General features: G+C 37.1%; 1 protein-coding gene across 2 annotated transcripts in view; it reads left to right on the forward strand.

Annotated features, from left to right (window-relative positions):
- Positions 1-24,691, forward strand: part of DOCK4 (dedicator of cytokinesis 4) — a 237,028-nt gene that overhangs the window by 191,555 nt on the left and 20,782 nt on the right. For both annotated transcript variants that reach the window (XM_065633327.1, XM_065633337.1), the window contains exons 31-40: positions 1,212-1,360; positions 2,864-2,949; positions 8,409-8,504; positions 10,221-10,281; positions 13,913-14,006; positions 17,781-17,929; positions 18,955-19,041; positions 20,716-20,820; positions 22,740-22,881; positions 23,493-23,659. In XM_065633327.1, the coding sequence (XP_065489399.1) occupies positions 1,212-1,360; positions 2,864-2,949; positions 8,409-8,504; positions 10,221-10,281; positions 13,913-14,006; positions 17,781-17,929; positions 18,955-19,041; positions 20,716-20,820; positions 22,740-22,881; positions 23,493-23,659 (1,136 nt within the window). The remainder of the gene's footprint in view (positions 1-1,211; positions 1,361-2,863; positions 2,950-8,408; positions 8,505-10,220; positions 10,282-13,912; positions 14,007-17,780; positions 17,930-18,954; positions 19,042-20,715; positions 20,821-22,739; positions 22,882-23,492; positions 23,660-24,691) is intronic.

Genomic DNA, 24,691 nt, shown 5'->3' on the forward strand with positions numbered 1-24,691 from the left:
TTGCTCTAAAGCATCCTTCTAAATTATCTGGCTAAACCATGGGTATTTCTAAACTGGTATATCCAGGATCCGCTTCTGGGTCCCATCTTCCTGCATGCTACGCTAAGACCTTAGTGTGCATCATCTCCTCACTCACACTGTTTGCTGCTGAACGGAAACCCAGTGTGTAGGCAAGGAGGGAATCATGATGCCTATCAATAGCGTTGTGTGGGGTACAATATGGATTCATCCGGTAATTTGTCAAATTAAGTACTGTAGTCAGGATAATTCATATAATTGGCGTTATGCTAGTCAGCATTTTACAGTTCCCTTAGCAGTAAGATTCATCATACGCCTTGGTCCTTGTACAGTCACCTTGCTTTCATATTGATATGAATCCCAAGATGTTTCCAGCAAAGGGAATTCTGGTTTTCCTTGGACGAACACAGACACCAAACAGAGCAGCAGGTATGGCTGACTGCCCATTGGAATATCCTGAGGTAGACTGGGACAGAAATTAATTCCCCACTTGGAAATCAGTGCATGGTGATTCATAATCCCCCTCTTCTGAAGATACAAGAAGTCTTACTCCTGGAAAACTGAAACTAAATGGTCAGTCTTCATTGTATGCCATTTCTAGCTTTGCTGACAAGCACTTAGTTTTGTGGTTTTTGCGAAGTAGAATACGGTGAGTTATTGGAAGATGTTTCGGCGCTGATTTTAAAGCAAGTTGTTTTGAGAACAGCTGAGTCACATCTTCCCTTTCCTGCAGTCAAAACATGTACTTCCATTTCTGTACTCACAAAACTAAAGATAGGTAAAAATCAAAGTACCTCTTTTTGATGAGCACATACTATCAGACAGTTAACCATTTTGTAAACAAAAGAATGTAGAGCTTAGAAACCAAACCATTCCTGTGAAAAATAAGTGAAATGCCCAGAGAGTCCTTTTCTCTCTTTGTTCTCCGTTTGGAAGACTAACTTGGGATGCAGAATAACCCACTGTCACTTCTGAACTCAGTATTGCATAATGAAATCTGATTAATTATATTGGACTTATATTCTTCTATTGTCTCCAGCTTTTCTCTGCACTTTCTGGGCTTAAGAAATAGCCTGTGCTGTGATGGACATGAGATAAAATCTATCTATTTTTTAATTCTTCAGATGATATTTGAATTGTGTGCTCACAGGACATCCAATTCACATTCAAGTTCATGTTTGTTTTCATTTTAGGGGAACACAAGCTTCACTTTATTCCAGCATTGATTGGCCCCTTCCTGGAAGTGACTTTGATCCCTCAGCCCGACCTGAGGAATGTAATGATCCCCATTTTCCATGACATGATGGACTGGGAACAAAGGCGAAGTGGCAACTTTAAGCAGGTACTGTATGGGAAGATGTTTATAAAACAGGACTGAAATTCAAGCACTTCAGGGAGGACTGTTCCCAGCCACTGGTGGCTCAGGGTGGAGAACGCAGCCACAACATTAGACCTGTTGGAGAGGGATTACCAGGTTTTCCCTTTTTACTCTCTGCAGGGGTAGTAGGATTCTCCAATTAATGCTGTCATGTTAGTAATGTAAGATGAGGAGTAAAATCTGTGGCCTGCTGATTTTGTTGTGGTGGTTTTCATCTCTACTTCACAGCAGTACAGGCTACTGGTTAGATAGTTAGTTTCTCTTCCAGTTAGTACGAAAAAAGATCAGATGGTCCTTCTGAGGAATGTTCTTCTGTAAGGATCCAAGTATTCTTGCTGCTCAAACACCTTCTTAGCGGGCTAGGAAGGAACGACGAAGTGTGCCATCTGCTCCTGCAGCTCCCACTCAGTTCTTTCAGACTGCTGCAAACCATTTCTCAGTGCCCTCCTTCCTGCTGCTTCAAATGAAGGAAAACAGAAGTATTTGAATTACACCCAGGCAATCATAATGCTTAGGGTGGGAGCTGTATCTGAAACACAAAGCAAACTATTAAGAACGGAGGAGTGCATGTGATTTAAGTAGGTAGCTTTTCACTATCAATATATAAGCTTATTGTTAAAAATCACCATAGAAATGTTAACAAGAAGTGAGAAGGAAAGTATCCACTTATTCTGCTTCTCTTTGTTTTCAGCTTGGGTTTAAATGTAAATTGTAGTAGATTTATTCTCTAATAAAATATCTTGACAACAGCTTGGTTTCTGCCCTAGATTCGTGGTTGCTAATATATTACTGCTAAAAAAGAGGTTTGAAATATTAACACACAGTGTAGCCTCACGTCTCTGTATTTTTTATAATCAATACACTTTAAAATATGCATTGAAAGAGTCGTTAGCCACCAGATATGTTCTGCAAGTTTCTTCGATAGCTAATATGTAAATGCAGTACATTGGGTTTCTAGCCAAATACACAGGCAGGTAAGGAAGGTTGGGAGAGTAAGGCTGAGCCCCCAAGTGTTCTGAACGGTACAGACATTTATAAAAATTAATTTATAAAGACTGGGGTGCAGCTCAGAAAACAGGAGGTTTTTGTTGTTTTCTCTGCAGTGAGAATTCAGGCAATTTATTTGGGCTGTGTGCTTTTTGTCTGACTCCATAAATAGATAGCTGCCTTAGCAGCAGCAAATGCTACTCAGCCTGTAGTTTTAAAGTCACGTTGCTCAATTTAAATTAGCTCCCTCCCTCAAAAAAAAAAAAAAAACAGCACCACCAAAAAAAGAAAACCCCACAAACCTTGGGAATGATAACAGCTTCAAAGAGATGAAGTGTATTATCAGATTTACATGATTGACCAATCATTCTAAGATTTGCATTCAGGAAAGTCCCTTACATAAAAATAAATCTTCTCTCAATTTTCTCTGATCTCATTAAAGGAAAAAGAAGCTGTTTACACCACACTTATATGTTGCAGGTGGAAGCAAAACTGATTGACAAACTGGACAGCCTAATGTCGGAAGGTAAAGGTGACGAAACGTACCGAGAGCTCTTCAACAGTATGTGAGTAATATGTTTATCTTACGCTAATTCCTGGAGTTTGGATCGTTGTATCAGATGTTAATGTCATTGTAGAGAGGTAATGCTTGAAATAGTTGTGAACCTCTTTTTTTTTTTTTTTTTTGTCCTGAAAATCTGAGGCATAAAACATTTTGCGGTGTTGTATGGCACCGGTAAAGTCTGGCTATATTTCCTGCATACAGCAATAATTGAGAAAGGCTAAATCTGCTGTATCACAGAACATTCTCTTTCTCTCCCTACTAATTTTAAAATCAGAAAAGCAAGAAATGCTTCATAATTGTACAGCCAGGTACAGTTCAAATGGAGCATTTTGCAAACAGGGCATGAGATTTCAACAAAAAGCTGTTCAGTAAGTAATCTTCTATTGCCAAAAACTTGTACTCGTCTGTGTAATGTCACTTGTTGATTTCTTGATTGAAAGATATGATTTTATTTCTTCTGATAAGATTATTTCTTATTATTTTATTTTCTTTTATAAATTAGTTGTTAAGCTTTTAGTATATTTTAATAAATGACATATCACTGAAATCTAATAGGAAAAGCTAATAATAATGTTGAAGTCCCTAAGGTTGCCCATAAGTTATCCTATTGACTGAAATAAGGATTGTCACAGAGTACAGGTACAAAATAACTAACTGAACTCTCTGTTGTTCCTCAGAACTCAATTCCACCTAAGTGGATGATTTAACTTATTTCTGGTGTGTTTAATAGATGTATTGTCCATCTTCAGGATTCCAAGCTGTGTATTCTTTAGTACTGTTAAACACATGATCTTTTTATTTATATGTCTTTTTACCCATTCCTTCTTCTTTAGTATTAGTTCTGGCTCTGTTGTCTTTGCTTAAATAGCAACATTCAGATCTCAGTGTCTGTGAACAGCAAACATATAATAATCTGTAATTGTATTGAGTTGAAAAAATGGAGTTCCTAAATATCTACAATTCACAGAAGCAAAAGTGGGTAGAGAGATTAGGCAGAGTATTATGGAAATAGGTGAATAATGGTAAACAACAGTCCAGTATGCTAAAGCAGAACTTTCTTGTAATTATTCAAGAAATTTTTCATAATCTCAGTAACGATAATAAAAGGTAAGATCATTTCAATATTTTAGTAACACAGTATTCTAACTTTGAAATTAAGTCATTAAGGGAAAATCTCTGATTATAAAATAGAAGTCTAAATGCATCCTCATGTGCAAAATACATCAGGATGTCTGTCACTGAAATAACTTAAAGTTCTATATGAAAGCATATTGGTATGAAACAGTGATTTTTTTTTTTTTACAGTTTTGAGTTAGATTTAAACTGGGGGATGTTAAACAAGATACAGTGAAAAGTGGTGAGAGTCTTTTATAAATCTAAATGCTGAAGACATAGTCATAGTAATTTCAATTTTAAAACGTCTCGCAGCATCAGTATACTTGTTGTTTCTGTTCTGGTGTAACAAGTTAAAACTAAACTCATTGGGAAATTTCAGAGCAACTGCTCAAGTTCACTTCCAGTTTAAGAAAAATATTATTTATAGTTAGGTTTTTGTCTGAATTTGATTTAACTCCATACATTAACAACTCTCAAGAGGAAAGCTTGCAGAAGATACTAATCTAAAATGGAGGATGACATAGTGTTGTAGGGTACGTGAAGGAAAATTATTAAAATCAGATGGACAGTTTAGGGAGACGAATGCAAGAGATGGGATCGGTTAGCCTGAGATTTCTTTTTTTTATTTCTTCCATGGGTAATTTAAACTAAGCAATATTAGAGTGTCGTCAGACAGTGCAAGAAAGCAGACTTGTTCAGGCTGAAGTGACAGAGATGTGGTATGTACCCAAGGGCTGTGAGACAATAATATAGTTTTGCAGCAAGCATTGGTTTTGTAATCTTTAATGAAAGCAAATGCTGCAATATTACCTGGTCTTTCTGAAGACTTAGTGGGGTTGGTTTTGATAGATACAGTTGGGAGCCAAGGGAATGCACACACCTACTTTAGATACAGTCTAGTAACTGCAGTGGGTGTTACACTTTCAGGTTTTGTCATGCTTTTTGTTTATTTTGTCTGAATCAGAAAGTGAATTTAAATCTCTCAACTTCCACGTTAACAGCTTTATTTCCAGAGACAGACACTGCATCTTTCCTTTCAATGTCTTCTGTTTTGAAGGACAAGTTATAAGCATCCCTGGACATTCCTAAAATGTTATGTGCTTAGAATTCACTGCTTATAATGGAATTATCTTTATCAAATGAAAAGACATAGCAAAAGCAGGGGGGAAGATGACTGCTGATTGTTTTCAATCAATGTCTTTCCAATGTCTTTCAATCAATGTCTCACTCAGTGATTAGCTCCTGATGTCATTGGAGGAGCCGCAAAGCACAGAGTAGTGAACATTTTGCTATCATGAGAAACCAGATGTAATTGCTATGCAGTGTAATCATGGTATGAAAGGCGTCCTGATCTATGTTTACACTGTAACATGGCAATTGAATTCCTGAGTTAATTAGCACAGGGAAAATAATGAGTTTGCTTTATTAAACAGTTGGTAGTTGGAACAAAATCCTTGGAAGCCAAGGGATGTACTCAAGTAGCTCCTTTGTTCTAAATCCTATGGATGCTGCCTGTTTATTACTTCTGTAGCTGTATTCCAGTCTGGCCTAACACAAGCCGTTTCAGGTTTGAAGGTTAGGTGGCCACATTATTGAAGCACAAAACCTGGGCTAGTGAGCTCCATTGGAGGCCTGACGACGAGGCTCCTCTTTGAACAAAATGGAGCAGACATTCAAGCTGATTAGGCATTTGTTACTGAGCTCTGCCAGTTTGTGGGTGATTTTTCTAGCCCTGAAGCTATTAGAATAGAAGTGATGACTGCTACCGCTCATATGCTGTCTTCGGTCTTAATTTCTTCCCTCAATTGCATGGCTGAATTCAGCACTGCCCAGCCCATTAAACTCTGCCTGGATTGAGTCTTATAGAGCCCTTCTGAATATTTTCGTGGGGTTTGGGTAGCTCCTCACTGATCTCTGAACTTTTGCAGCAAAGTTTGACTTTGACCCATCTGACTAAATGAGGGGACCTCTGGCTATACCTGGAAGACTTTGTACTCCAAAATGGACATCCAGATGTTTTAAGGCACCTCTAGGATTAGACGCCACTGAGTTAGTGGTCTGGATAATTCTGGGGCTTAGCCATATAAAATCCACTACATTGTTGAGCTAGCCTGAACATGGTTCTAAGTCTGATATTCCTCCCTGAAGAGCTCTCATCCTCTGAGTCCCCACTCTACTCTCTTATTCTTGGTAACCCAAGGTTAAAAACCAACCAAACAAAAAAACAACACCAAAACTAGCAACTGTTCAGGTGAGCCCAGATGTTAGCCTATAGTAGCATGGATAAGGCAGAAGCATTTTCATTGTTTCTCTGTGTTCTTTGTCCCCCTTAGTGCCTTGTAGAATTTAGCATCTTGGCTATGCTTTGGGACCTGTAAGTAACAGGAATTTAACTCCATCTAGACATAACCATGAGGAAGCCAAGGGATATATCTGAGTAGCTTTTTCATTTTGAGTGTTTGTTCTGTGCATTGTGGTGAAAGATGTATGGTGGAGAGGGGGAGGCAAGCATCAGAAGGCAAGTCATGAAATTATTCAACTGACGACATTGATGTCAGTTTAAATAAGTACTTTGAATGTATCTATACAACCCATTTGTAGAAATTGTATATTTATAATGAATATGCCAATACATTTATAAAGAACGTGCATTCGTCAAATACCTGTGAAAACCATCTGTTTTAAAAGAGAAGTAATTCTGCTGTTTTTCTACAGGAACTGTAGGTAATTATTTTTATGAATTTAGGCTGTGAAATGTTCCTGTTTAACCCAAAGTTGAAAGGCAACAGAAAGAAAAAATCAGTGCAGTAATCAGTGCTTAGTAATGTAAGAGGCTCTACTCTTATTTCTTGTTAAACACAAAAACTTGTATTGAAAGGAACATAAGGGGTTTAAAAGAGAATTCAGCCTGTGCGTTCTGTATGGAAAGCAGAGATACCAGGTTAGTGCTTCAGCCTCTTCTGGCTAAGGATGGCCTTGTCGTCTGTCTCTGCCAGTCTCTGAACGTGAGGGAAAGACATCTGATGGCCTCCTAAATCTAAGAAGTAAGTCTAAGATTGATACGAGGGTGCAGAATGAAGATCAATGTTTCCTCCTTGCTTCCAGCAGAGCACAGCTTCATTTAGGTCAAATCAGTTTGGAGGATTGCATCTGCGACATCCCCGTGTATGTACGGAGCTGAACAGAGCTGGAGCGTATCGCTGGTGCAGTTGGCATGTAGGAGTTACTGGGCACTGTTCTATGGTTGGTGAAATTTGAGCGTGGGAGTTTTATGGGACTGAACATGCTCAGTATAGATGAAGGTCAGTGGAGCTGACAGCTTGCCCACTGCAGGCAGAAGGTTCGGAGATGCTATTAACATCTCTCTGAAAAGCTCTGAGTATACGGATATGGCAGTTTTCAGAGACTTCTAAGTAAACCATACCTGAGTGTGTTTTTCAGGTGGACTGCTAAAATATCTCTGTGGACATATCATCCATCTGAGGTCCTGCAGCAAAGCATGAAACTCTGTAGAGTAATATTTCCTTGTTCTGTCTCAGAGAAGAAATGTTGGAAACCCATGCCCAAATGATTACTATTTGATAAACTTAAGCAGTGAAAATCAGAGGCCTGTAACAGAAAGAAATATTAAGTATAATTTTACTGACAGCTCTGCTTACAACACCATTTTGAAATCTTTTCACTCGGGTGTGTAATCTGCATTTACATTGGTGTAAGAACTCAACACAACGGTTTTTAATAATGAAACTTATGACAGTTTAAGCTAATGGAATTTTACATGTGCATGATAGTATGTTCTCAGAAGGAAATATTAAGTGTTGAGGGGGAATAATCTTATTAAAATCCCTTCCCTGTTCTTACATTTCATGCGTACTGAAATATTAGAGGGGAAGGAAGGAAGGAAGGAAAAATCTTTGTTAAAAAGTTGAGGTCCGATTGAGAAGGTATGTTGAGTTGAAAAATATTCTTTTCTAGGTACATATGTAAACTCCCCATTTTCTGAAGTGTCAGCGTGAAATTAATATATTTTATGTAAGAGTTCTGTTCAGTCTTTGGGATATTAATATATTCTGAAAATTAGGTATTTGATATATTTTAACCTGATGCAGCTAATATAAAAATCATTTGTTTTGTCAATGCTTCCTGGACTAGAATTCCACTTTTTGGTCCTTATCCTAGGTAAGACATTGTTTGCAAATTGTGCTTCTTGGGAGGGTGTTTGTAAAAGAAAACATAACTGTCGAAGATGTTGCTAAGGTATTAAGGTAATGGTAAAAGCAGAGTGGTTGTCATAGTGACAGTTAAAAATAAATGGTGAAATTGTTCTGGCTTCTTTTTTTTCAGTCTGCTGAAGAAAATTGAGCGGGAAACATGGAGAGAAAGTGGCGTTTCATTAATCGCCACTGTGACTCGCCTCATGGAGAGGTTACTGGACTACAGGTGAGTGATTATCGCTATTTATAAGTAGCGTTGTCATCTTCAAAATATTAGGAGGCAGATATGATGGTCTTGTGCAACGGTGACTACACATGGATACATCAACTGTGCATGTTCGGGATCTCTGACAGCAGCTGCTTAGTCAAGGGGACAATAAGACAAGCTTGACTGAAAACCAACCAAGTAGCCTCCCCGTGGTATGAAAATCCAGTGGCTTGCACAAGTTTCCTATCAAGGAACGCTGGAACTTCTGGTCGTAGGTTAGTGACTCAAGTCTGTCTGAAGACACAGAGCTCAATACTAATCACCTGACAGTTGTTTTACAGAATATGTAAAATTCTTATTACTGTGTCAATCATGCTTAGTTGTAGTGTCAGCCAGCACAGTAAGTATGTGTACAAAGATACGATCTGTGGGTGAGGAGCTCGCATCTTACTGTACCACATGAACAAAGGAGAGTGAAATAAGAGACATATACTCCCTTTTAGGAGGGGGAGACTAAGAGACATTTTCTCAGTCCCTATTGAATTTTGTCTAGAACTTTAGGTTTCAGCTTACCTTATTGCCATCAGTTGTAGCACTTTGTAGAGCTTAAGTGTTAGTTTTTTGCCTCAATTCCATGAGGTACACATACTAAGACCTCGTACTCCACTTACTATCCTCATTGATAGTTTGAAAGAAAAGCAATTTCATCAACAAAGAGACTGAGCTCTTAATTTCTAGAACCCTTGGCAGTTCTATTCCCCTTCAGGGATTCGTTGGATTACAACCTCCAGGGCTCTCCGTCCAACATTTTTCGAAACAGTTGTGCATACTGGTGGTTATGAGAGTATTTGGGATGATTGTTTAGCTTACATATGCAAGAACGTTTTAAAATTATGTTAAATTTCTTTTAATGACTGCATGGTGATGTCTGCCTGTTATTTTTGTGCTCCAGTATGGTTATACTGACACTATTTTTCACTTTGTGATAATCAGACTCTGCATAGTTCCATTTTAACTTTTGACTTGGGGGTCAGACCTGCTGCCTCCCCAAACAATAAATTATACCAATTATAAAGTACTGCTGAGGAAAATTTGGTGGATCTTGGAGCATTTTACAGAGGAGGTCAGCATCATTCTGTTTTTTTTTTTCCACGGAGGAGGAGCTAATGCTGTAATTCTGTAACGAATTCAGGTGAAGAAAGCAGACTCATCCCTGCTCATTCCCTCATTCACATCATTCTCTTCCCTGTGGCAATGCAAGTCTTTGTGCTGCACTTTGGTGATAGGACTGACATTGGCTTAAAACAACCCAGCAAAAGATGCTGCCTCACCTGTTTCACTTCCCGAGGTTTGCGCAGGCATGAGTGCAGGGCTGGGAAGGAGCCCTGACAGCAGGAGGGACACAGAACCGCCTCTGCTGGCAGCTGTGCTGGCTCCCGCTGGCATGATTTGAGCACAAGGTATGAAGAAATCGGATGATCTCCAGCAGCCACCTAGCACATCAGGGACAGAACCAGAAAAAAACGTTGGTTTTCCTGATGACTGAGGTATTCCATGTCCTAGAAGAGGAATCATGAAGTCCTTTACACACCTGGGTCAGCTGTTCATCCAAACGCCTTTGGGTTGCATCATTTCACTCAGCTTGCCAAGCCAAATATGTCTGTTTTCTGAGGTGTGCTTCACTGTACGAGGATAGATGCCATTCCTTTTGACTTTCGTTACTTTCTGTTTTAGGGACTGCATGAAAATGGGAGAAGTGGATGGCAAGAAGATTGGCTGCACTGTTAGCCTTTTGGTTTGTATAATACATTTTCCCTTTTTTATTTCAGTTGAGAATTTTCTAGTACATAGCCACACATTTAAATAGGGGATACCTTGCTTCTAGATGCAGTTTGAATAGAAGTTGACAGAATAATACTGCACTTACAATCACTGATTTTTTTTTTCAGATTGAAATTGATACAGTAGGGAGTTGGTCTTCCTCAGCATTTTATAGTTGCGCTCTGAGAGATTTCTAATACTGCTTTATTCAGTTTTCAGTCTCTTCCTGATGGATAAACTTCACCAAAGTTTATTTGGTCTCTGAGTTTATAAAGCAAATAAATAAACAACTTCCCCAGACCAAACAAAATGTACACAGTTTCTCCTGTTTCCCTTCTTCCCTGATAACTGATGCAGGTTGGTTCTTATGACATATGTTATGTGCTATCTTCTGAAGATTGCAGGCTATCCGTTCTCTTCCTAGAAGAGCCAGAAATGCTGCTCAAGACCTCTTCTTCCCATGTTATCATCATTTCAAGAAACCAACAGTGCCAATTTGTAATATGAAAAAGATTTCATTTTTGCTTACAAGATACATTTTGGTTTGAGGCCAGTTTCTACTGACAAGTTGGTTGACTTCCATTAACCTTGGAAAGTTTCTTGTTTTCATGGTGAATATTTTGGAAATCTGTATTTTTAGCTAGGGAAAAAAACAGAACAAGCTGACTTGTAATTCTGGATTTTTGACGTCAGTGAAACAATTTGGTATCACTTCTAAGTAGCAGTTATACATAAGAGAATAAAGGATTTCTTCAGTAGGAAAATAGTTCTCTCTAAATAGGGATGATGTTTACTACATAGCTGCAGAGCAGCTGGCTTTCTGTCCGAATCTCTGGCATGATTTGAATTCTGTAAAGCACCTGGATTATTTTCATCCTGTCACTAAGGAGTTTTTAAACTATTATTAGCAAATCATCCAAGATTTGCACAAAAAGAAAATCCAAATATTTAAAAACCTCACAACACCATAATAGCTTTTAATGGGATTTTCAATGACTTGTACAGGCTAAGGCAGATTTCATATCCTAATAATAATTTTCAGACAAATTTTAATACTATTTGCACACCAGAAAAGCAACAAATGCCAAATTTTGAAAATGAAATTGAAATTACGAAAGTAGCCCACAAATTTTTGCTTGCCCATATAATGGATAAACTGGTTGTCAACTCAAAAGATGTTTCATGCAATGAGAAATTACAGGAATGTATAATGTTAAAATTAGTTGAAGTCCAGAGGAAGAAGCAAGAGTTCATTTTTCACCACTACTTTGAAGGTATTCTGACCTCCAGAGATGAGAAGACTGCTTGGCATGAAAAGAGAATTTTTACATTGTTTTACTATAGAGGTATATACTGTTCTTCCAGGAAACAGAACTGTCCAAGTTAACCAAGTTATCAAATTAACTGGAATTATGCCACATCACGAAATATGCAGAAGGGTATGCACCAGCAGCAATAACTTACATGAAAGGAGAAAGCAGGAACTTTTTTCCTACTCTCCTACCCTCTGGATCGTCTGGAGTAGGTTTCACATTAGTAATGCTTGCTTGGAAAAGCTGGTTTAAGAGGTGTCTAACGGAGTTAGTGCCTTATGCATAAGAATCACCTTATTCCAATTTGAAAGCTGAATTTCTGGTGAAATAACTCTGTCATCACAGAGCTGTACAAAAGCATTGAGAGTATATTGAATAACTTTTGGTAACTCACTGAGGAGTTTTTCTCAGGCATATCTGGTACTCATTGTGGTTTGACATTTAATCGATATTGCAGGTTTTATTAATTTAAAATTATATCTTCTTTTTAGAAAGAGGATATTTTCCTGTGGTTCTTTACACTGGCATATGACATCATGCCTTTTAAGGAGAACATGTCCACATTGCCTTGTTTGAATGTTGTTTTCAAGCTGTTTTTTTTCTTAGGAAAAACGTCTATGTCCCCTTTTGAATGCTACATCTGTTATATTTGAAGTCTTGAAATAGTTTATTGAAAAACCACAGGGCACCTTTATTAGCATGATGTATTTCCTGAGCTGTGACTGGGTTGTCTGGCTGTGGTCTGCCTGACAGACACACTGGACATTGACGGAGCTGAGCTTCAGATGAGAACTAGTTGATTTGTGTAGTTCAGGTTTGTGACAAGTACTGGAGTCTTTAGTGCTCAGGGCTAAGAGCCAAGAAACCTCACACTGCAGTTCAGTGCCATATTTGGTCTTAATCTCTATGCTTTATTACTCACAATTCTGTATCACAGATTATGCTTTTTTCAGGCAGGTAAATATGAACATACAAAAAGATATTTTTTCATTTTCTCTTCCAAGGAGAAGCATATGTTTCTGATCTGCACCTTGTAGGAGGAAAAGAGAAGTCTCTGGATTATAAAGGGGGATAGTGGCCTAAAGGGAGCATGTCAGTACAGAGCTATTGATACGTAGTAATTCTTTCAAGTCAGCTAAAAAAATACTTTCTCTATAAAGTTTTTATTTTGATACTTCCGTAATTTTTCTCCCACCTCTGTCTTTGATAATAGCTCAGCTTAGGAAGCAGTGGCACAGCATAAGAATACTGTACAATAGCGGAAAAATTTTGGCCACTCACATAGAGTTCATAATAGTAAGTGATTTGAATAACAGAACAAAAATTGTTGATTGCTGATGAGGAACAGTGCTAGATACTTCTATCCTATAAATTTTTATTAACTAAGGCAGGTTAACCTGAACATTAAGTATGGGCTGTCAGGGAGACTCCAGCTGCATGTCCATAGTGAGTATAGCAATACTTGTGAACAGTTCTGTAGGATTGTGCTCCTCTCCCTGTAACTTATTTGTACTTTGTTTTAGGGCTTGATAGTAAATGTTTTGAACCAGAAGTTTTGATGTTGCATTCCATATTTTATCAATGTAATAACAAATAGCAGTTATGCATCCAGAAATCTTTAGCCACTTATAGAAATTTTGTCCTGGATATCGCTTTAGACTGCAACTTTGTGTATTTCAGTCATGCAATGCAATATTTTTTCATCAGTTACCAGTTCCCAGCATCAGTTAGGGCTGAAGAAATCACGTTTTTCATTCAGGATTATGAATTCTGAATTACTGAATAGTTCTTCATAAAGCTACCAAAGTCCTTCTGGCATTTTGCTATGACAGAAGGAAGAATAGACATACCAGGCAGTAATATTTTGTTAAAATATGAATACAAAAGTCAGATTGTTGTCAATATTTTAAAATCAACATGCAGCTTTCAGCAAGATGGTAAGTGGCCTTTGTAAGAATATACGGGTACATTTTTTGGGTAGATTGGTGTATATAAAGAACAAACCATCAGCTTTCAGTTCTATCATGTTCTTCCTCACGTTCTATGAGAATTTAAATTAAAAAACAAGCAAACAACATTCAGCAGCATGTTGACTTGTCTACTGAAAATTTACTATCCTATTTACTATTTCTTCCTATGTTACTGCAGGTCTGTGTAATAACTTTGTATGTGTGAAACTTTCAAATCTATGCATATATTTCTAGAGCATGATGTTTGAAGTCTTTTGTTTTTAACCACTGTCATATATTTATTAACTACCACATTTCATTACAAAATTCAATTTTATTGCAGAATTTTTACAAGACTGAACTGAACAAGGAAGAGATGTATATTCGCTATATTCATAAGCTTTATGACCTACATCTGAAAGCACAAAACTTCACAGGTAATTGAGTACAAACTAGAAAAAGATATTTAGGACCGATCTGTGATTTGCAGTCTTTTGCAAACCTGTAAGCTGTACCTTCAGTGCAGAACATACCAACCCAGGCAACAGCTAAGTTTCCTTCCCAATTAATCTCTATCAAAATATGGCTTTTTTTCAGCCCCGCAACTCAACTACTTGTGCTCTGTTGAATATAAATGCTTGCTGTTGATATGCACTACCAATAAATATGTGATGCAGTCATTGTTCACCCAGGAGGAGTAAAGTTTAGAGGAAGTTTTTATGAGTCCATTTGATAGTATCTGAGCCTGTGTACTTTTTTTGGAATGCTGCTGGTTAACTGTTTGGTGTGGTGTTTCTACACAGCTGTGTTTCAGAACACAGCTTGTAGGTTAAAAAAATAAAAGAAAGGAAGACCCATATCACTTACTAATGGTTAGACAGACATCCTAAAACCTGTAACAAGCCCAACACTTTGCTTGTGTTTTTCTGTCTTCGCATACCACATTTGCAGTATTATTGTCCAGGATTTTTCAATGCAAATTTAGTACCAGGGCTGGCCATTATCTTTTAAATTAAGAAATAAGAAGATAATTTATATGACTGTTGTTTATACAATGTAAAGTGCACTTCATTTGGGTAACTACGTGCCATCAACAATTGCTGGAGAATATATTAATAATACCAACCTAATAAAATCAGTATCTCTTTAAATGAGACAAAGTTTGGCTGCCAAAATATTTAACTGACATCGTAGTATCTCCATCTTTTCTGCAGTGTTTGCAATTGCACCTGGATGTGTTCAGAATCCCTCCAGAATTTTTTCCTTCTTAAAAGGAGATTAGTTGTCTGGGCGTCATTAGGAAACAGGCTGCAGGTACCTCCTGCCACAGCAAATTTCCTTATGTTTTTCCTCTATACATAGGAAAGATCCTTTCCACAGTCCCTTTACAATTCATGAGTTTGAAGTGTAAACTAGATAGCAGAATATATTAAGGAGAGAGTTTCATTTCCTCATGTGACCTGGCAGTAGTGAGTCACAAGAGAGCTTTGATTATCAAGCGGCGTCTGCCAGAGCTGCCTTTTGTGCCAAACTATTCATTTCCTGATTTTACATAACAGATCTTAGTAACTCTTGAAGCAATATTGAGTTACTGTTAAACATTGGCTGCTAATATGTGTCCAGTTTACCTTCAGCGGCATATGAATATTATTTTTTTAAAATTGTTGTGCTATCCATTCTTACTTGAAATAGTATTTTTCTCAAAATTTATCTCCAGGACTTTGTTGTGTTTCCCGTCTATTTATTATTAACATGAGTGATTTTTTGCATGTTTTGCCATGCTATATTCAACAACTGTTTGGTTTTTTTTACCATGAGAACACTAAGGAAGGATTGTCTCACACTCATGGCACTGGGATAGAGACAGTCTTTCCACTAGAAAACAGACTTACAGAGTCCATTGCCTTGCCTTATCAATCAGTGACAACAACAGACCTTTTGTAAATCAGCTGATCTAAAGTACATGGGAGTAGGAAAAAAAATTTCCTACTTCAGCAGCATTCCTACACATTGTACCATTAGTTCGCCAGCTTCATAGTTTCATTCTAGGGATGAAGCAGCTTGCCCTTAAAATATTTTTTCTGTCCTTTCATAGTATGATTTACAGGACTGTTTTATACTAATCCTTCACAAAAAAAATTTTTTAAAAAATTTTTTTAAAGTCCTTTTTAATATAAAATTTAACTTCAAATCTTTCTTTACCCAGCACTCAGTTACAGCTATAAATATAACTCTCTTGAGGCTGAAGCACATAAATGCACTGATTCCTCTCGTGTCCCCTCAGTCACCTGAGAAGTGTAATGAGATTGTATCTATCCAACTTAGAAATGTTTGGTTTTCTGAATCTTTCCGGCATAAATTGAATTTCCCACACTGTGAGTCAACCCTGTTTGTCTCTCCTTACTGTTTTGGTGCACAGCCAGTACTTGCAGACCTGGCCCAGAGGTACCAATATGTTATTTGTTATGCTGCCCACTGCCAGACATGCGATGCTCAGTAGAGGGACCCTATGGACCTTTCGTCCAGTATGGCCATTCCTACTTTAGAAACCTTTTCTATATATTTATGATAACTTTAAAAAAAAAAAAAAAGTATGGCAGACAGAAATCTGTTAAAATGAAGGACTTGCATGCCAAGTTAGAAAGGAAGGGTCATAGTGATCTATCCCTGACATGTATTTACGCTCTGCTAGCATTTTCTTTCTTAGGATTTTGAATGATTTGTTCTTATCAGCTACATGGTGTTTTTAAGCTGGCATATGAATGTGCTGTGTATTTTGAGCACTGAACTATAGCGGGAAACTACGACAAAGGTTGTTACCAGTCAAGTAGCCTGAATGCTGTGTGATGCCAGAATTAAGATTGTCTGTGCAGCTTCAGCCAGTCTCCCTAGCACATATATATTGCAGTGCAGCATCATGTTGCACTATGCTTAGCATTTTACAACACCGGGATTCAAAGCACACTCTCCCACAAACATCTGCTGCAGTGATGGCTTTTTATCCACAGGTTCTTAAGCTGGATGCTTAGGAAGAACACTACTGTTAGAAAAACTCTGTGGAGTTTGGTTTAAGTTGCCTGTCTTATGGGAACTCACATGGCAGAAGCAGAAGTGGGATGTGGTTGTCTGGGGCATAAAAACTGCTTTAGTACTTTATAGGTATTTTTTGCCATATATATAACCTATAAAACCTGCCATAAAATAAGGCCAGTAGGCAACTTCTTTCTCCAGTGCAGCACATCTCCAGAACATGGTCCATCTTTGTACGGACTCACTCAAGCAAAGTGGTCCTGTGAGTAGAAAAACAGACTATAAACACTAACTTGGAAAACAGTAATCCATATGCGCAGCTAGCCAAATTGAATTGTCATAACCAGTAGTAATTCTGGTGTTTTATAATTGGCCAAAGACTGACTTTGCAATAGAGAGATTCATTTAATATTAGTTTTAGTACACTGTTTCCAAGGAATTCTTTAAATCAAAGTAACAATAATAATAATAATAATTTTTATATTCCCAGATAATTCCTACTGACCATGATCTAAAGATTACTACACACTTCTCTGACCAGAGAGCAACAATAGGTTTGATTCCTTCCAAACCTAAAACCGAAACAAAATACATATTAATTAAAAAAAAAAAAAAAAAAAGTGTGTGCACTTCTAAATTATTTGTTAGGGTAAAGTGTTAAGGCTCAGCTATGAGAAATTTATTTCTATTATGGAAAGAATGGAGTCTATTAAGCATACATCTGCCTCTTCATTTCCCTCCCAGTGCTGATCTCTTTTGGACTGTGTCCACAGTCCTGTCTATCTTCTTTCCTCTTTCTCTACTGATGTTCCTTATCCTCCAGTCCTTGTACCCTTGCTTAGACAGCAGAGTCATTAAGAGTTTGTCCTTAGCGGTAGGGTACACTAGGGCTAAGCAGGAAATTGTTTCTTAATTTCTCTGTCCCCTTTGTATTGTCAGACTCCAGGAAAACTGTACCAGTGACTCCACTTTAAATAGTGTGTGAAAATTGTAAGCTGAATTTATTATAGCTGTAGATAGTAACTCTGTCCAAAATCAGCACTACCATCTGTCTTATACTTGAAATAAATCAGTTACCCATTAAAAAGGTGCATCTCATCCAGAGCAGTCACGTTCCTGTGTACTTTGTTTGACTGTTTCATTTGGTGTTCATAAGTCCTGTGCTATCATTTGTCTTGCAGAGGCTGCCTACACACTCCTGCTGTACGATGAGCTGCTGGAGTGGTCTGATCGGCCCCTCAGAGAATTCCTCAACTACCCCATGCAAACTGAGTGGCAACGCAAAGAGTGTCTCCATCTGACCATCATTCAAAACTTCGACAGGGGAAAGGTAAAACACTCCTGTTTTACTATGTGGATCTGGACAGGACGGTTGATTTGGTTTAGGACGTTAGTTCCAGGGTTGCAGTCTTTCCTCCTATAGAGGGAAGTGTTTATCATCACCCGATTAAGCAGTTACTTAGCCACACAGTGGGTTTCACCTAATCCTGTGTTTGTATCCTAGAAATCCCACACTTACATGTGAGAATAATTTGCACTTGTGTAGCAAGTCGCTTTGTAGCTGGCAAAGCACTTTATAAAAGATAGCATAACTTCTCTGCATTTTAAAGGTGGTGAAAATGAGGCATATAAAGCTGATGAAATTCACTGAGTGACCAAGTGAGGAAAAAAATTCAGAGGTCTGGATCATAAGGACTATGTTTACACCTTCTAAATCATGTTGTATCTTTTAGAATAACAATTGCAGAATCTCTAAAAAGCAATGGGCTTTGTGATCCCTGAGAATGCTGATTCTGAATTAAGCAAGAGTAATTATCCTGTAGTCTACAACTTTATATACACTCTGATGGTTTGCCTTGCTGATAAACAAGCAGTTCATTGCAATTTTGTGTAATATCCACGTAAATCTAGTAAATGTAATCAAACTGATGTTGATCACCATTTTTTTAAAAAAAAATTCTGTAATCTGCTTACAGAGTTTAGCTTACATGGTGCAATAAAATGTTTTCCAATCTACAAAAATAAGGGAGGATATGTTAAGAATACAATTTTAAAATGTAAAAATCATACTGTGTTGAATCAGTCTCATATGTAGTATCAAAAGAGATGTCCGCAATGACTTATACCTTGTGCAGTGATGTAAGAATCATGTATTAAATTTCTAAATATATTTTTGATCCTTCAGAGAATTCATCAGTATTACCCAGCAGCTGTCTGTACATCTAGTGGACAACATGTTCAAGTATTTTCCGTTATGGGCAGTATGACTTAGTATGGAAAGAACAGACCACTAATAAATCATGAATTGTCAAACAGTTGCTTTGAAATTACTGAACATCTTTTACTTGCTTGCAGTGTTGGGAAAATGGCATTATCTTATGCAGGAAAATTGCAGAACAGTATGAGAGCTACTATGACTACAGAAACCTCAGCAAGATGAGGGTAATGTACCTGAGTTTCATCCATCAGAGATTCAAAAGCTTTTTAGTTTGGCTTATAAAATATTACTTAGAAAATTAAATTTGCCGTGGAATGTTCCTTAGGTTTGGTTTGCAAACTTAATTTTTAGCTTCTGGGTTTTTTTCTACAATAAAGATCATAAAAAGGGAGTAAGCTTTTGGAAGAAAAACAGCAAAAGAAATGATCTTGTAATGTTTGTACCTGTACGGCACCCCTTTTGTGTGCATGTGTATGCAGAGAAATTATATTACAAATTCATTTTTGTTGGTTTCCAGTGGTTTATCAAGGATCGTGCTCTATGCAGTCCTTCACTAGGAGCAGCAACCTGTCTTTGCAGTTGTAATTGCAAGCAAACAGCTTACAACAAGCAGTGTACACCTTTGCCGTTTTTTTCTTTTGCTTCTTAAAAATATGGTCTGTTTAAAATCATACAGCCAAAATGAATCTTTCCTGGCACAGTCTTCCTGCTTTCTCTCTCATTTTTTTCTTTTTTCTTGTTTCTTTCTTCACTCCTTCTTTCTGATACTGTATTTAAAGATTATTCAGTCTTTCCTTTTCTCCTCTGCGTCTGATGGATTCTACTTTATATTACAGCTTCCTTTTTAAATTTTCTGTATGTGTGGGATGCTTGCTGCTAGGACTGACTGAAGTGTACTTAATCCACAGCTGCTTAACAGCATTATGCAAAATTCTTAACACAGACCTATGTGATATTACTCCCTGTGATCTGCTTATTCCGGATATCTTCTATTTAGATATCCCAATGGCAGAATCCTTTAAGCAAAAGCAAACTGACTATCATCATGTGAATAAAATAATTAGTTTATGCATGTTTAGTTAATTGTACTTAATGTGTTTTGTGTTTGAGTTGGGAAATATCCTTCTACTGTATCTGTGCCACCTATGTTAATCCAAAAATGGAGGTGCGAGGATTTATCATAGCAATATAACTAGGCAGCTATTTATATCATATACGCATTAAATACCTGTCTGCATTAGCTAAAATAGGGCTATTACTGGTCTTTTTTTCACAGTATTAAAAACATATGAACAGAGAATGCTTTGCTGAAATATCATCAGAAAAGGAGGACTTTTACATTAAGATTGCTTTATGTCTGTTTTGAGTGAAATAAAAGCAGGATGTATTGATCAAAAATGATGTTAATTGCTATCGTGAGATTTTTAAGAAGCTCATATTTGACACTTACATCGTTGGATTCTGGTCTGATTTGGACACGGCTCTCTTGAATATGGAAATTGGATTTTGCTGACTAAACTGACCACATTACTACCATGCGTTCGGATGATAAGCAGATTATTGGGTCATATGTTTCAAAATGCGCTTCTCTTACTTCCATTTTTCATTAAAGAACTATGCCTGTTGTCATTAATCTAATATTTTACCCCTTTAACATAGGTACTTCATATTTTAAAGTTTTATTTTTTAATTATTGGAAACTTTTGGGTCATTAAAAGGTATAATTATTTAATCTGATGCATTCAGAGACTTCTGGATGTCCTTACTGTTGCTAAGAGCTGCACTGCATTTCCAGTACTCCTGAGCAGTGTGCTGAAAGGCCCTGCCTTTTGGGATAACTTAAGGTAAAAATATTATTTCAAAAAAGACTAATTGCATTTCTTATCAATCTCATCCAGATGATGGAAGCATCTTTGTATGATAAAATTATGGATCAACAGCGTTTGGAGCCAGAATTTTTCAGAGTTGGATTTTATGGGAAAAAGTTCCCATTCTTCTTGAGAGTAAGTGAACTGAAAAAACAGAATGAAGTTATTGTGGAATTCATGCTGTTGTTCATAATCACTTTCTCAGTGTGAGAATTCGATCATACCACATACAAGTTCGCATCCTATGAGAAACAGGGAATTCTTTGTGGTAATTAATGAAATATCTGCATGTTTTCGGGGTTAAGAAAAGGTCCTGTCTAAAGGAAAGACAAATGCTAGGATTCCAGAGTCCAACATAAACTTAATATTCATGTTTATGTTGGAAACCATGCACCTATACTATTCCACAGACCAACACCTTCTTTTCACGGTAGTTTGTTCCCTTTCTCCTGTTCTGTTTCTGCTGGTGGCTGCTCAGAAGAAGGCTGTTAGAAGAGGCATCCTCTGGCAGTGGGACAATCAGTAATTTAGCATTTAATTGCTTTCCCAAGTTCCAGGTCTTTTAAATGACTTAGAAATTCAACATGCTGAGTTATATTGATTATCAAAGGACTAAAGCTGACACGATACATAAAGTTACTCTTGAACATGAATCTTGGATTCTGAAGTTACTGAAGTGCCCTTGAAAATGTTTGTCCTGTTTACCCTGTTCCCCTCTTCCACATCTGGATAAACCAATCTGAAAATGTTAATTAGAAAGATTTAATGTTTAGATTACTAAACATCAACTGATGAAGTAAAAGTACTGGAAAAAGTTGCACAATAGTGCAATACTTTCAGACCTGTAGGTCTTTTACTGCTTATGCATCTGCCCAGGAAGTATTTATGCATTTTCCAAGTTAAATGTACATAGTGCAGGTATATGCTTGCAGCACCAACAAGGAACACTTTACACTTACCACAGTTGGTTTAATTTTTATATGGCAAAGCAGTTGGTATGTCTGGCTGTATGTTTGCTATAGAAGGAATAAAGAATAAAGCTTCAGAATAGAGCTTTCACATTTTAATTTGTCGTTGCACAATAACACTATTGCAGTTGATTTCTTGTAGCAATTCCCAGGCTCTCAGAATTCAATACTTCCCGTCTCTGCTGTCAAGATACTGTAAAGACAACAACTGTTTCTGTGTAAACCTCCTTCAAGAGGAATTACACATCAGTAATGGCTTTTTAGAATTTTCTACTATAGATTTTAGAAGGAAATTCACTTAACATTATTTTTAGAAAAATGGTTGAGATATTTCCTTATTTCAAATGTGTACGCAAGGAGAAGCAAACCAGAAAGTGCTGCCCACAGCCACGGGAAGCCCTCAGCACCACCATGGTCAGTGACTGGTTCCAATGGGTACTCCAAAGGCAGCAGCTCATCTTTAGTGTGGGATGTTTGTTATACCTGTATTCATGTTGCGCTATCTCAGGAAAGTAATTATGTTGGAGCCAGGAGTATTCTTTTACTTCATATTGCAAAAACTGGATAATTTCACTTCACTTAACCAGGCTAATAATTGATAAGCAAATTGGAGGCATTCTACCATTTTCTTATGCATGGTTTTTCTTCAGAATTGTGTAACTTTAAAGGAAAGTTTCCTAGCTCCTCATGGAAAGGTCTTTCAGCCCATTTCATTTTCTTAACTGTCTGTTGCATTATGTTTTTGTTACATGTTTGATACAGTCTGATATGTTAGTTACAGACTTTAATCCAATGTAACGATTTCTCCCTTTAGATTTTTATTAAAATTTTAAGTATGATAATTTGATTTTTCCAGACTTTGGAATAAAACATACTTTATTGGGTAAAATTTCCTTTTTTTAAGTAACCCGTTCTTTCTAGATTTCTTAATTCCTGCCTTTTGTTTCTTATTTTTCCTTCTTAAAATGATGTAAAAATTGCCCAGAAAGTCTATATTTAAGAGCGTATGTTTGGATCTATCGAATGATATCCAATTATTTTCACATAACTTGCTCTTTTTTTTTTTTTTTTTCTTATTCTGCTCAGAATAAGGAATTTGTTTGCCGAGGACATGACTATGAAAGGCTGGAGGCCTTCCAGCAGCGAATGTTGAATGAGTTCCCACATGCCATTGCTATGCAACATGCTAATCAGCCAGATGAGACCATCTTTCAGGCAGAAGCACAGTGTATCCACATAATCACAAACCCATACACTGCAGTTATGTCTCTGATGCTTTTAGAAAATGTAGGTACACCTATAGCCAATTTCAGTCACAGTGTGCCTCCACTGAAATAAATGGTAGGTGAAAATACCCTGCAATTTGTCCCAGTCATTCTAGTATGTTTGGAATTTTTTCCTGTAATTGTTGGTTTTATTTAAAAATTCCTTGGCAGGTTATTAAGATTCTTACTTTATCCAAAAATACTTGTAGAACTATCACAGCTGTGATAACGGTGTATCAGTTTAAGTTACAGTAATTAAAGTTCTTACAATACAACATGATGTTAGCATGGCATGAGGTACTGTGTGTAAGAATATACTTAATTAAATCCCTTTACTCCGTGTGCTATTCCATGTAAGTAGCTCTATTTCAAAAATAAATATGAAATTTTCAACAAAACAGTACAAAGAAATCCCAAACCATCAAAAAATGTCTGTTTCCTTTCCCAAGCTGTTAATATTCTAGGAGCATTTCAAGATACACACTTTATAAAGAGTTTTTCTTCTGTCATGCTTCAGGAGTCAATGTTTTGCTAGTTTGAATGAAGTAGGATGGCCTTAGCTCTTTACACATAGATTTGCAGATTTACGCAGTGACGCCAATTCCAGAAAACCAAGAAGTGCTGCAGAGAGACGGCATTCCCGATAACATCAAGAGCTTTTACAAAGTAAATCACATCTGGCGATTCCGGTATGACAGGCCATTTCACAAAGGGACCAAGGACAAGGAAAATGAATTCAAGGTAAAGTACCATGCTCTCTCCTGAGCTACTGGACCTATGGCTTTATTTGTAACATCAAGGATAATCGCATTATTGAAACATCGTCTACAGTTGTGTTATTCAACTGAGCGTGGTATAACAAGTTCTCCAGAGGAGAGAGTTTGACTATTTCACTTCTCATTTTTATTGAAATAAAATGAAAAATACCTGGGAGATGGAAGGTCTTGTCGGATGTGTAAACAGGAGAGAAAAGAGTACCCCTTCGCTTTTGCAGCAGTGATATATAGGAGGCAGAACTGGAGACAGCAGAGCATCCTCCGGAGAAGTTTATAAGGCAGATGGAAAAACATTGTAAAGTAGGTAATATGGGATATAGATAGAATTGCCAAAAATTGTTGCTCCCTAGAGTAAGGGACAGAGAGTTTTGACTAAACTGCAGCATAATGTTCTGTTCCTGTGATATCAAGACCAAAAGCTACCTTGGAACTTAGAGATTGTCTCAGGGAAGAGGAACAGTTCTTTCCCTAATATGTAAAGGACTTCTGTTCCTCTTAATAAAAATGTCCCACTGAAAATTAATGTTACATTCTTCTGGTGTAATTTTAATTCTGACCCACTAGAAACACATCCTGACGCAGAATATATTCTGGTATTCAGGCACAAAAAGAGAATTATCCAATAATAATTTTGTTATAAAGTTAGAGGAAAGAGCGCTATCTTGTGTGTTGATTTGTCATTTTACAAACCTCAAAGTGTTTAACAGTAGTACATTTGAGTATCCCATCAGCCATGCATTCTGAACTCTCTCTCTCCTCAGATGTTATCTCAGAAAGGAAATATTAAAATGCTAATTTAGTTGTGAGTGGCTTTTGGAGATTAGGGGACAACATATAATATAGAATAATACCATATTTAAGAGTGAAGCATCGGCAGAAATTACTGCTTAGTAATAGGTCCTAGAAAGTAAGGAGAAAGTGAATGCCATGGGCTTATGAGATAGACATTTCAGTAGAAATTTGGATGTTAATACTTTTTAAAAAATGTATACTGTTA

This window comes from Caloenas nicobarica, chromosome 1, assembly GCF_036013445.1.
Source record: "Caloenas nicobarica isolate bCalNic1 chromosome 1, bCalNic1.hap1, whole genome shotgun sequence".
In the NCBI taxonomy this organism is placed as follows: Eukaryota; Metazoa; Chordata; class Aves; order Columbiformes; family Columbidae; genus Caloenas; species Caloenas nicobarica.